Below are 12,583 nucleotides of genomic sequence, written 5' to 3' on the forward strand. Positions count from 1 at the left end.
TGCATCTGTTTTGCTGGGGATCTAGGGATTTCTATGGAGCAGTTTACCCCAATTCTCAGCTCCCTTTTGAAATTCTCCAGGCCTAGAGGAATTCACAGCTCAGGATCTTGTGTGTAACTTACTGCATGTAGGTATCAAAACAGCAGTTAATTAATTGGTGCTTCCCTCATGTCACTCTCTAGATTTACAATTTACTCAGTTTTGGTGCTCTTAGTAAAAGTGTACAAGTTACAGCTGGGCTCAGTCCAGGTAATTTACATAGATTAAAATCACAGAAGCAAGACTGCTGATCCCTAAACAACTTTAATTAATAGTTCTCCAAGCTGGATATAAGTCATCTTAAAGTACTGCCAGTGACTCTTTCTTATACTCCCCAAAACAACCACACAAGAGATTTGGGAAACAGAATAAAAACCTGTGTCATACATCGTGGGCTCAGTTCTCTATTGCCTTGCACCTGATGCAGCTGAATGTAAGACACCATCACCAATGTGAGAGAGAGAAAAGTTTTCATTTGATTTTGTTTATATTCACCGTGTTTATGTAGAAATGACCACACAAGGTACAAGGCAGAAGAGTGTCAGGACCAGAGCTGTTAACTGCTTCTGAAGAATAATCCTGATTAAGGTAGTTCCCAGTCCCGGCTGGTCTCTCCGATCAGCTCATTCTCCTGGTACCTTTCCAAGCATCTTTCCTGCTGTCCAGGGACAGTGCAAGGAAGTTTTGCACCCAAGCTTCCACCTTGCGCCCCCCCCAAGCCCTGAGGCAGCTCCCCACCCCCACCCCGAGGCGCGCCCCCCCCCCCCGCACGGCAGTTCCCCCCCCCCTGCCCTGAGGCACCCCCCCCGGGGAGCTGTACAGCAGCTCCCCACCCCAGCTCACCTCTGCTCTGCCTCCTCCCCGAGCACGCCGTCCCCGCTCTAATTCTCCTCCCCTCCCAGGCTTGTGGTGCCAAACAGCTGACTGGCACTACAAGCCTGGGAGGCGGGAGAAGTGGAGCAGCGACGGCGTGCTCGGGGAGGAGGCGGAGCAGAGGTGAGCTGGGGTGGGGAGCCCTGTGGCAGCTCCCCTCCCCCCCCTGCCCTGAGGCACCCCCACCCGCGGCAGATCCCCACCCCCCCATCCCGGGGAGCCGTGCGGCAGCTCCCCACCCCAGCTCACCTCTGCTCCGCCTCCTCCCCGAGCATGCCGCCCCGCTCTAATTCTCCTCCCCTCCCAGGCTTGCGGCGCCAAACAGCTGATTGGTGCTGCAAGCCTGGGAGGCGGGAGAAGTGGAGCGGCCGCTGCGCTGGGAGAGGGAGTCTGAGCCGCACGTGTGAGCACGCCGCCGGCAGCCCAGCCCAGGAATGCTGTAAAAAAAATTGGGGCACTTTTTGGCACCCCCAAATCTTGGTGCCCTAGGCAACCGCCTAGTTTGCCTTAATGGTAGCACCGTCCCTGCTGCTGCCCTGAGTGCAAATGGGTCAGAGGGGTCCTTAGCTGGCATCATCTTCTTTGTCTTTGACTGCTGCTTTCCCCATGGTTTTTTGGAGCCTTAGAGGAAGGTGGGTCTGAACACAGTGTTAGGAGCTAGGTGCTGGTTCTGAACCTAATTCCTTCTGTGGCTTCAATAAGACATGACGCTCTCTGCCTCAGTTGACCCATCAGTAAAATGTGGGTGATAATACTTACTTACCTGCCTCTCAAAGGTGTTATGAGGATTCATTAATTAACATTCATTTGTAGAGTGTTTAGAAGATGGAAAGTGACATATAAGGGGCAATTATTAATAATATTACTTAAACTTCAGAAGTCTTCAGAGACTTTAATTTTCCCATAATTTCTTATGATCTTTTAAACTCAACGGCTTGGTTGTTTTTTTAATGTAATGCAGAAAACAAATGACATGGAAGTTCTCTCTCTCTGATACTCTTTTGGTCATGCTGGTGATATTTTATCTTGCCAGTTTTTTATTTCCTTCTGCAGGCACTTGCTTTGCTACACTTTATTTCTTAATTAATGATCTTAATATCTTGTGACTTTTCACTTGCTGAATATTTTTCTTTTTTTTCTTCTTGATCTCTTACCCTGAAAAAGCAATACTTGTCTAATCACTATAAACAGTGCCTATTTGGGTGGTTTGGACATTTTGCAGCATATATTAAATCTGCACTCTGCTGTTAGGGTTTAAAACATGGATTCGCTCTATTCTAATTAATTTTTTTATTATTTGTATTCAATCTATTTGTCTGTATCTCTGTTACTTTCCTTTAAAGCTCCCCCACTTGACGTGAAAGTAGTTGTGTTCTAGGATTAACCATTCTGTTTTTCTGATTAAATCATACTCTGATTTTCCAGTTTGCTTATCCAGCTTTGTCACTTGTTAGAGCCAGAGGGAGATGCAATGCGTTCATCAAAGGTAAACGCAATTCCAGCTGAATGGGGCACAATCTGCCATGCAGAAATGGGGGGAACAGCCCTGGATGAATCCCAGGTCTGGGATACCAGTACCCTAATTCCATTCCAAGTGCACAGAGTCTCTGGTTTTCTTCATTCCTCCTGCCCTGTGATAGATTAGTTTGAGGCATACCCTGCAATGACACATAATCTATCATGTAACACATCAGGGAAGAATGTAGGGAAATCATCCTTGCTGGCCTCTCCCCTTAGAGTGAGTCAGGATGTCTGCCCATTTGCAGCACAAGAAGCAGAAGACCCCGGTCTTTTGGGAGAAACTTATTTTTTAGCTATAATATGAGTGAAGTGCTTTAACGATGCAGGAGGAGACAGTTCCCTGACCCACAGAATTCGCCATCTTACTAGTTCACACACAGCTTGGTGCCACAAGATGGAGACAGTTGGGTGAGAAAGTGAGAGATGCATCAAGGATGGCTGCCAATGCCAGGGAAGGGGAGCATCTGGGAGGAGAGGAAGCAGCTGAGGTCACCAAGACTTTAGTGCTGGCGTACATGGTCAGTTGGTGCACAGCAGGCTAGCATGCTGTGCATACACACCCTGGCTTGCTGCAGAGAAGCCCTTAGCGAAGAAAGCCAGGCTGTATGGGCGAGTCTCAAAGAAGGCCCCACATCTAGAGATGAAGCAGCCACACTTGTGGAGTTAGAACGTGATGGATCAGTGCCAGGCCTTAATGACACCACTTTTGCCAGCACTGCCCTGCTAGATCACCCCCATTTCACTGACAGGTCAACTCCATCCGTCCCATATTATTGGGGTGAGTATTCCAGTCCCACCCACACCTCTCTCAAATTCTTGCTGAAAGGTCAGTCATTATATCACCAGCTGCATGAGATGGGCATACCTTACCTGGGCAGTAACAGCGCAGCACCCCTGGCTGTATTAAAGATGCAGGCACTGAGATCTGATCAAACAGACAGCTGTAGTTATTGCTGGCTTCCTGCCAGGGGCCTGTGATTAGGACTTTCACGCCTCCCTACAAGGAAAAGGACAGGAAAGAGAAGAAATAGCGTTACAAAGGAAGCATTCCCCAGGGTGGTGCATGCACTTAAACTTGGAACCATGGGCCAAAAAGAGCATCATGAGAGACAACAGAAAACCAAGGCCAAGAAGCAGGAATCCTCCAATACAGGCTGACGTCCAGTGCTGGTTCTCACAGTGTTGCCAAGTCACTAGCTAAGTGTCTCTGCAACTGACATTGCTCTGGCTATATCACTGCATGGGTTAGCAAGGGCCCCATTGCCTCAGGCCTTTATAGTGTCATGATCAGATTGTCTAGAGTACCCTTGGGCCTCTAAATCTCACCCTTGGGTGCAGGGTTGTTCCCCTAGCAACTTCCTTTTCTTCACTCCTCCTGCACCCTCTCCCAAAGGTATAACCATGTACTGTGCGTCACTGCCTTGACCACAACGGACTCTGCGCGGCATTCTGCTGCCCTTGGCACTCCATGTGCCCCTGGTTGAAATGGGTTGCAGACACACAAACAAAACTTCTACAACTCAAGTCAGGTGGCTGAGCAGCATACATTTCAGCCTTGCCCGGGGGATGGGGAGGAACCCCTCTGATTGGCAGCTTTCCTTTTTGCCCTGCCTCCTGAGATGAAAGCAGCCAATCAGAGATGCTGAGGGAGTGAGGCACGAGCAAAGAGAGCAGAGATGCTGAGGGTAGTTCTGCTCCCTCCTTCTGTGCGTAAGGGGAGGGCTTTTCTGTTCCTTTCCCCTCCCCTTCTCTTTCCCTCCCTGCAACACTCAGCGTGAGAAGGGGAGCGGGGACCCCACTGCAGCCCCACAGACCCCAGGAGTTGTAGGAGAAGCAGAAGTGGGGCTGGAGGCAGAATTGATGTTGGGGGGCGGGGACAGGCAGATGTGATTTGCTTTCATTTCTGTAGAAAATGATGGACTCCCAGCTTTTTCGGACAACTTTAAGCACTGGCTGCCCTGACTGCCACCATCTATTCTGCAGAAACAACAGGGAACCCTTGAGTCCCTCCTAATGCTAGTGGAAGGTCACCCACCAAACACAGCAGAGCCCACAACACATGTCACATCCTAAGCCATGCCACACACCAGAACTGAGGGTAGATCATGGAGTTCGAGCGGACTGGGGGGAGGATAAATGAAATCTGGCTCATTTATGGGGCAGGATGTGTGTGCAAATCACCAAGAGCTTCCATCAGACCTGGAACTAGGGATGCAGCTGATACAGCTGGATAAGGAAGGACACAGATACTAAGACACTTGGGTTCCACAGAGATGGTGTGTAAGTATCTAGACACACAAACAAGTAGACAGATAAATATGCTGCAGTGGTGTGTCCCACCAGGGACTTTAGAAATCTGGGTCAAGCGTATTTCAGACCTTTCCGCTTTCCTTGTGGAGGCTCCAGAGAGCTCTGTGTCTATGCCACACATCTGATCGGGGAGGGAAAATTCAAGTTAATGATGTGGCCTTGTAATGCTCACAAGTGAAAGGAGGCACCAGTGTTGATCTTTCAACCACTGTATTAGCTCTGCCCAGAGAAAAGCCGCACTGACCCCTTCACAGATAATGCTGCTAGTGAAAAATGACAGCTTTATGGGCAACTCTGCAGAGAACAAATGGCTTCTGGGATACTGAGTTGTTTTTTGCGGCACCGTATCAGCTGCAGTTTGAAGCACCTGCCAATGATATTGGAGGTTTTGTATATAAAATGTAACAGGTAAGCAGCACACATGGCACTAAATGATAATGGCTCAGCAAAGCAAACCAGCTCTTTCTCCAGGAACAAGTGAGCTCCAGGCAGCCTGAACTTCTGTTTCAGACGTAGCCCCAGTAACAACAAGGCTTTGTCCTTCTGCAGGTCCTTTCAGCCTAGAACCTTAAAGTGCTTTAGGCACATTGATTAATTCAGCATCACAACTCCCTTTAAGACATCAGTACAATCCCCATTGTACAAATAAGGAAACTGAGGCACAGAGAGGCAGAGATGTGTCCAAGGACAAACAGAGTAAGTGGCAAAGTTTGTAATAGAACCGAGGAGGCTGATGTATTATCATCTATATCACAGTAGCACCTAGGAGCCTCAGTCATGGAGTGCGTGCAAGGTGCTCTAGAAACACAGACTAAAGCCATAGTCCCTGTTCCTGGCACTCTAACCCACCAAACCAAACTCCCCTGCTACAGCTGAGACTGGAACTCAGGAGTCTGGATTCCCAAGCCCCTGTTCTAAGCATCTAAACATCTCTTGCAAGTGCACAGTCGCACTGCTGCACCATGCAGAGAGCAGGCAACTTCCCCAGCTATCTTGGGCCATGGGGCCAGGCAGGGCCTGATCCAAAAGCAGCCCCTTTAGCTTTCACTCAAACATCCCCCACTCCCTAGCTCTCAATGCCCTTGTGTTCAAGGCAACAGATCCTCTGGCAAGGACTGAATGTAGCTCTCTCTGAGGCATTATCTCCATGCATCTGCCATGGCCAGCAGAGCACAACGATCGTCCCTGGTGTCAGAGGCAGAGTCTCCTGATGACCCAGGCGTGGAAGCACTGCGCTTGAGTTTCAGTTTTGGATCTCTGTCTGTTTCAGGGCTGCTGGGTTGGCAATCAGTAGAGGGAGCCATCTGCCTGTGGCTCAGGCCTCAAGAAGAGCCATAGGGCTCTTCTCTTTACCTGGTCCTTTTGGTTCAGGAGCTCAATGCTTCCTAGCTGCCCTGAGGGAACGGCGCTGGCTCTATTCCTCAGCTGCACCTCTGTTGGAGGCCAGGGGAACAGCTTGGACAGGCTATGGGGAGAGGGCAGAAAGGAGAATTCCCTCCTCTTGGACATTCAGCTTGCAAAGTATCTCACACCTATCCAGTAGAAAAAATACTGCAGAGAAAGCAAGGTTATATTTAGGGGACTGGGAGCCCATCCAAAAGTTGAGATGCTCTAACAAAATCAGGGTGTCATTGCCACCTAATGACCTGCCTGGAGTGCTGTGTAGCAAATACCTGTAAGTCTGCTGCATCCAGACATTTTTCTTATGAAAAGGGTTTCCGCCCCAATATAAGAAAGTGGAGTTGAAGACCAGGGTACCTGAAATACCGATGGAGAACCTAGTCTGTGACACGGTTCAGGTTGACATAAGCTTCCCATTGTGACCCCTTACTTCGCCAAACCAAACCAATCTGCTGGAAATGGCATCGCTGTGGACTTATGCTAGAAGCAGGAAGCCCGCCAAACGATCAGCTGGGCGACTGGATGATCACAGTGCTAAAGGAGCACTCAAGCAAGACACAAGGCCATTGCGGAGAAGCTACATTAATTCTTTGCATTGGTCTTCATTGTAGAGGATGTGAGGGAAATTCCTACGCCCGAGCCATTCCTTTTAGGTGACAAATCTGAGGAACTGTCCCAGACTGAGGTGTCAATAGAGGAGTTTTTAGAACAAACCGATACATTAAAAAGTAAGTCACCAGGACCAGATGGTATTGATTCAAGAGTTTTAAAGGAATTCAAATATGAAATTGCAGAACTACTAACTGTGGGATGTAACCTATCGCTTAAATCAGATTCTGCACCAGATGATTGGTGGCTAGCTAATGTAATGCCTATTTTAAAAAAAGGCCCCAGAGGTGATCCTGAAAATTACAGCCTGGTAAGCCTAACTTCAGTACTAGGCAAAGTGGTTGAAATGACAGAAAAGAACAGAATTATCAGACACATAGATGAATGTTATGTTGGGGAAGAATCAACATGGCTTTTGTAAAGGGAAATCATGTATCACTAATCTATTCGAATTCTTTGATGGAGTCAATAAACATGTGGACAAGGGTGATCCAGTGGACACAGTGTACTTGGACTTTCAGAAAGCCTTTGACAAGGTCCCTTACGAAAGGCTCTTAAGCAAAGTAGTCAGTCAAGGAATAAGTGGGAAGGTCCTCTCATGGATCAGTAACTGGTTAAAGGATAGGAAACAAAGGGTAGGAAATAAATGGTAATTTTTCAGAGTGGAGAAAGGTAAATAGCAGGGTCTGCCGAGGATCTATACTGGGATCAGGGCTGTTCCTAAATGATCTGGAAAAAGAGGTAAACAGAGGTGGAAAAGTTTGCTGATGACATAAAATGACTCAAGATAGTTAAGTCCAAAGCTGACTGTGAAGAGTTACAAAGGGATCTTACAAAACTGGCCAACTAGGCAAGAAAATGGCAGATGAAATTCAGTGTTGATAAATTCAAAGTAATGCACATTGGAAAACATGATCCCACCTATACATACAAAATGATGGGTCTAAATTAGCTGTTACCACTCAAGAAGAGATCTTGGAGTCATTATGGATAGTTCTCTGAAAATGTCTGCTCAATTTGTAGTGGCAGTCAAAAAGAATGTTAGGAACAATTAGAAAAGGGATAGCCAATAAGACAGAAAATATCATAATGCTGCTATATAAATCAGTATGTAACAGAGTGCTTGGAGGCCCAGGTGGCCTAGTGGCTGGCATGCTTGATGGCCCCTTGTTTCCCTGGTCAAGGTGCCTCAGTCTTTCAGGCAATGGGGCTCGGACAGTGGTTCTCAAATTATTGTACTGGTGACCCCTTTCACATAGCAAGCCTCTGAGTGCGACCCCCCTTATAAATTAAAAACACTTCTTTATATATTTAACACCATTATAAATGCTGGAGGCAAAGCAGAGTTTGGGATGGAAGCTGACAGCTCGCGACCCCCCCATGTAGTAACCTCAGGACCCCCTGAGGGGTCCCGACCCCCATTTTGAGAACCCCTGGGCTAGGAGGTCCTAGGCCCTCCCACTCTACCAGGTCCCAGCCCAGGGCCCTGCGTGAGATGACCCCTGAACAGGGGGCACTCCAAGCAGGAATTCTAAATCCACTGCCCTGGGCTACTTCCTACCAGAGTCCCTTCAGTTTGGGGAATGGTCCCGATAGTCCAATGTGCTGGTGTGGCTTGCCTCCCCTGGTGCCCTCTTGTGGATCTTGGGCCCTGCTGTGGGACCATCTCTTTCAGGCAGGGCAGCTGTAGGTTTGGTGCATCCAAACCCCACAATGTCTCTGGGTTGCAGTCACCTAGTTACCTCAGTTGTCAGAGGCTATTAGGTCTCCTCCACAGTCTCCCTTGACTGGGAGACAGAACGTGCTCCTTGGTGGCTGCCCTGGCTGGCAAGTTACTGGTCTTTCCTATTAGATAATGTGCTAGCTAGCTCCTGCCTCTTCACTAGTCAGCACTGACCTGGCCCCGGTCTCTCCTTTTCTACACTCTTCAGGCCTGGCATTGGCTGCAGCTATAATAGGACGGGGCTAGCTGGGCCAAAGGGATCTCTTTATCTCTGCCATGCTGGTGGGCAGTTTCTCCAATTAATCACACCATGGTACACCCACACCCTGTCACCCCACCTCAAAAAATATATTAGAATTAGAAAAAGTACAGAGAAGGGCAACAAAAATGATTGGGGTACGGAACAGCTTCTTTATGGGGAGAGATTAAAAAGACTGGGACTGTTCAGCATGGATAAGAGACGACAAAGGGCACCAAAAGTATAACTGGGTTCAAAATAAGAATTAGGTAAGTTCATGGAGGATAGGTCCACCAATGGCTATGAGTCAAGAGGGTGAGGAATACAACCCCTGGCTCTGGATATCCTTAATCCTCTGACTGCCAGATGCTGGGACTGGGCGATGGGATGGATCACTTGATAAATTGCCCTTTTCTGTTCATTCCCTCTGAAGCATCTGGCACCAGCCACTGTCGGAAGATGCATACTGGGCTAGATGGACCATTGGACTAATCCAGCATGGCCGTTCTTATGTAATATTTTTCTGGAAATGTTTAGTCAAAGTGTCTGGGGGTGAGCTTGCTTCTTGCATTTATTCCCCAAGTGTATTTGTAATGGCTTCAACCTGAAAGGGAGTAGTTTGCGCCAGGGGAGTATTTGGCAAGCACTGTACTGCTGCCTCGTATTTACAAATAGGAAAACTGAGAACAGGCCCAGATTCAGCATAGCAGGTGCCAAGCGAATTGCTTGAGTCAGTACGCTTTCTCTGTCTCTCATTTTCGCCAGCTATAAACTGGAATAATAATACATCCCATGTAGATAGCTAGAAACCTCTTTTTACCAGGATCCCCTCATTGAGCAAATCTTCAATGTTTTAAAAACCCTAAGGAAATTTTCAGGCAAGAAATGTCATTAATCTGGAGTTAAAATTGAAAATTAAAAAACAAAAATTCACCTCGCCTTTCAGGAATCCAGCCCACCCTTTCATCTCTTCAGAGAACGTTTCGGTTTCCTCTCTATATAAAAGCACTAAATGTCCAGACATTCTGAATGTAAGGTTCAATGAAAGGAGCAATGGTAAAGGTGTCACCAAGGGCACCTAAGCAGCTGTGCCCCTTGGATCACCGCTTGAGAACACCAAGAATCTTGGAAATAATGTGGTCCTTAGAAAACACACTGTGTATTCTCATACTCCTCCAGTTTAGGCTTAGTGACTCCAGAGGTCCCTCCACCTCCACCACACACCCACTAGCTCATTCTGCCCAGGAAAGGATGCCATCAAAGACAGGGCTAAAGTTTCAGTGCGGTATATCTCAGTGGAATAAGCACAGAACAGGCCAAAGGGAAGTGAGTGGAGCAGGAAGCAGAAGAGCAGAAGGAAAGGGGCAGGGGAATTTTGACTCCTCTTCTCTTTCCTTGGTCCTGGAAGAGCAATTAAGAACTCACCTGAGTCTCAGAATCCCTTCCATTCACACCTTTCCCAGAAACACACCTTTCCTTGCTCCCTGCACACACATTTTCAGTAGTTCAACATCCAACTCTATTACATTCCTCCACCCACAAAATCAAATCACCTACCTTCCCATCTTTGCTCTTCTGCTGAGCCAAGAGGGTAGGGGGCTAGTGTGAGGTTGTGGGAGGAGTTACTCCCTTTGCAGACCTCTCTGTATCAATCATCAGAATCCTTTGGGAGAAAGCCACTTGCATCATTAGCTGCCTTGTTCCCAACTTTGCTTCCGTCTCTTATAGTTATTTATTTTATTTCCCAAGAAACGATATAGGGTTTGTAGGACCCCTGAGGAGAGACCCGGGGCACAGGTTTTTCAGGTCACAGTCCATATGGGTGGGTGAGTGGCTCCCAGGAGCCAAGGGTGTAGAGGAAGGACATACAGCAGACAGCCGCAGGTCATGGATGGTGGGAGCTGACAGCCAGACCCCCCTGAATGAAGGCAGCCAGAGCGCACTCACTGTCCTGAGCCATGCACAAGTCTGCTTTTCTTTTCTTCCCCTTTGGTGTTAGTGGCAATAAAATGCATGGGCCCCTTTAAAGGGCCCAGTCTGGCTATACAAGCTCAGACATGTTAAGGGGTCATTGTGACCTGGCCCAGGACAGGGCTGAAGGGTTACTACTGATGCCTTATGTGCATTCAGCACATTTAAATACCTCCTCTAGGATGTGTGCTTCCCTCATCCCCAACACACACACTGCTGCAGCGGGGACCCAGTACTGGCCCCTAATGACCACATCTCTGAAAACTCCACTGGGACCCATGGGAAGGAGCAGTTACTGTGTAACTACTACAGCAACCAGAAACAAAGAGAAGCAAAGTGCATACTGACCTCCAGGGGAGCATCTTCTCTGCCCCCTCCTGTGCTCCGGTGGGAAGCACCTCCTCTGTTGATCCTGCAGCCCCAGACTAAGGTCACACTCCATCACACACGCTCTAAAATGGGCCACAAATAGCGCTCCCGTCTGGGAGGGGCCATACCACCTCCACATTCCCTCAGCATCAGCAAATGGGGTTCCCTGTTGAGGGCGTGAGCTAGGCAGCAGCATTAGGCCCAGTCATTCCTTTCCTCTTCCTTCTGTTACGTCTCATCTGGGCCAAGTAGGTTTGCAAGCACCAGCTGAACCCCCTCTCCTAGCCACATAAACCCTCCTTGTTTGTGTCCATGGCTGGAAAATGGGCTTTACCGTTGGCTCTACTCAGGGGTTTCACAGCCCAGACAGGCAGTGCACCCCATCAACTCAGCTAAGCAGGATTCCTTAGCCGGCCCCTGTCCTGCCAGCCTTTTCGTCAGTCCCACAACAGATTCCAAACGTTCATGTACCAAGCCACACCAAGTACTTCGACCCTCACAATAATGTTCACTGCATTCAAATCAGCATATTTGTTGTTGAAAAAGGGATCAGGCTTTGGCTGCAGTTGTGAGCTGCAATAGTGACATCGAGTGGCCAATCGGTGTACCACACCATGCACTGAGCCTGGCAACAGTATCTCCTGTCTCAGGGCCAGGCACCTACAGATTTCAACAGAAGCCCTTCATGTGCAGATGAGGCAGAATTTGATTGTAAAGGTGGGAGACTGGATCTGAGTCAGAGATAGAAAAGTGTTACTAATCAACCTAAGAAAAAATATTCTTCCCAGAGCTGGTTGTGATGGGCAAGATTTAGCTGAGTTCTAGAGAAAATGACATTGCAAAAGCTTCTTCCAGTTAGATGGTGGTCTCAGCACTTTACAAATAACATAGTCAAAAGTTCAAATTCCTCTAGCAACTGCAAGGGGTTACCTTGTAAACTCTTTTGGGGCAGGGATTGTGTTTTTGTGGTGTTTGCACAGCATCCAACACAGCAGGTCCTGGTCTGTGATGAGGACGGCTAGGTACTACCCCAGTACACATAACAAGTAATAATACATTGTAGAAATATAGTAAGGCACACATTTAACAGTCACCCAAACAAATATAGATGTCCCAGGTGTGATATGCTTGAGAGCAGGTTGCTGTGCGAACCTCAACTTTTGAATTTCCTGATTCTTATGCTTTTGCATTCTCAGCCTTAACAATACTGCACTGAAGTTTTCTGCACTTAATCTTTGCTTTTAAAATAATCATTAGCAGCATTTCTGAGAAAGGTTTTCAGATCAGTCAGATGAAGGATTACTTTGATGAGGAGAATTCCAGCAAACAAATGACGCAGGGACCCCTGTAGCCCTGTGCAGCTGGACTTCCTATCAAACCGGAGGAGAATCTGCTCTCTCTATCACTCATAGCTGAAGGCTGAAGCTTCTATGCAAGTCTGTAGAACACACATCTTTTGTGTAATAAACTCTCTTTTCCTTTAGAAGTCTCCCATTCAGGCACCAGCCTGTCCTAACTCCGCTTAGTTT

General features: G+C 47.9%; 1 protein-coding gene across 26 annotated transcripts in view; it reads right to left on the reverse strand.

Annotated features, from left to right (window-relative positions):
• The window catches only part of CAMTA1 (calmodulin binding transcription activator 1), a 913,810-nt gene that overhangs the window by 103,139 nt on the left and 798,088 nt on the right, over window positions 1-12,583 (reverse strand). For all 26 annotated transcript variants that reach the window (XR_010594216.1, XR_010594211.1, XR_010594214.1 and 23 more), the window contains one exon: window positions 3,304-3,430. Coding sequence is in view for 20 of the 26 variants with exons in the window: in XM_065574895.1 (XP_065430967.1) it covers window positions 3,304-3,430 (127 nt within the window). In the remaining 6 variants the exon portion in view is untranslated. The remainder of the gene's footprint in view (window positions 1-3,303; window positions 3,431-12,583) is intronic.

Source organism: Chrysemys picta, chromosome 21 (assembly GCF_011386835.1).
Source record: "Chrysemys picta bellii isolate R12L10 chromosome 21, ASM1138683v2, whole genome shotgun sequence".
Taxonomy (NCBI): Eukaryota; Metazoa; Chordata; order Testudines; family Emydidae; genus Chrysemys; species Chrysemys picta.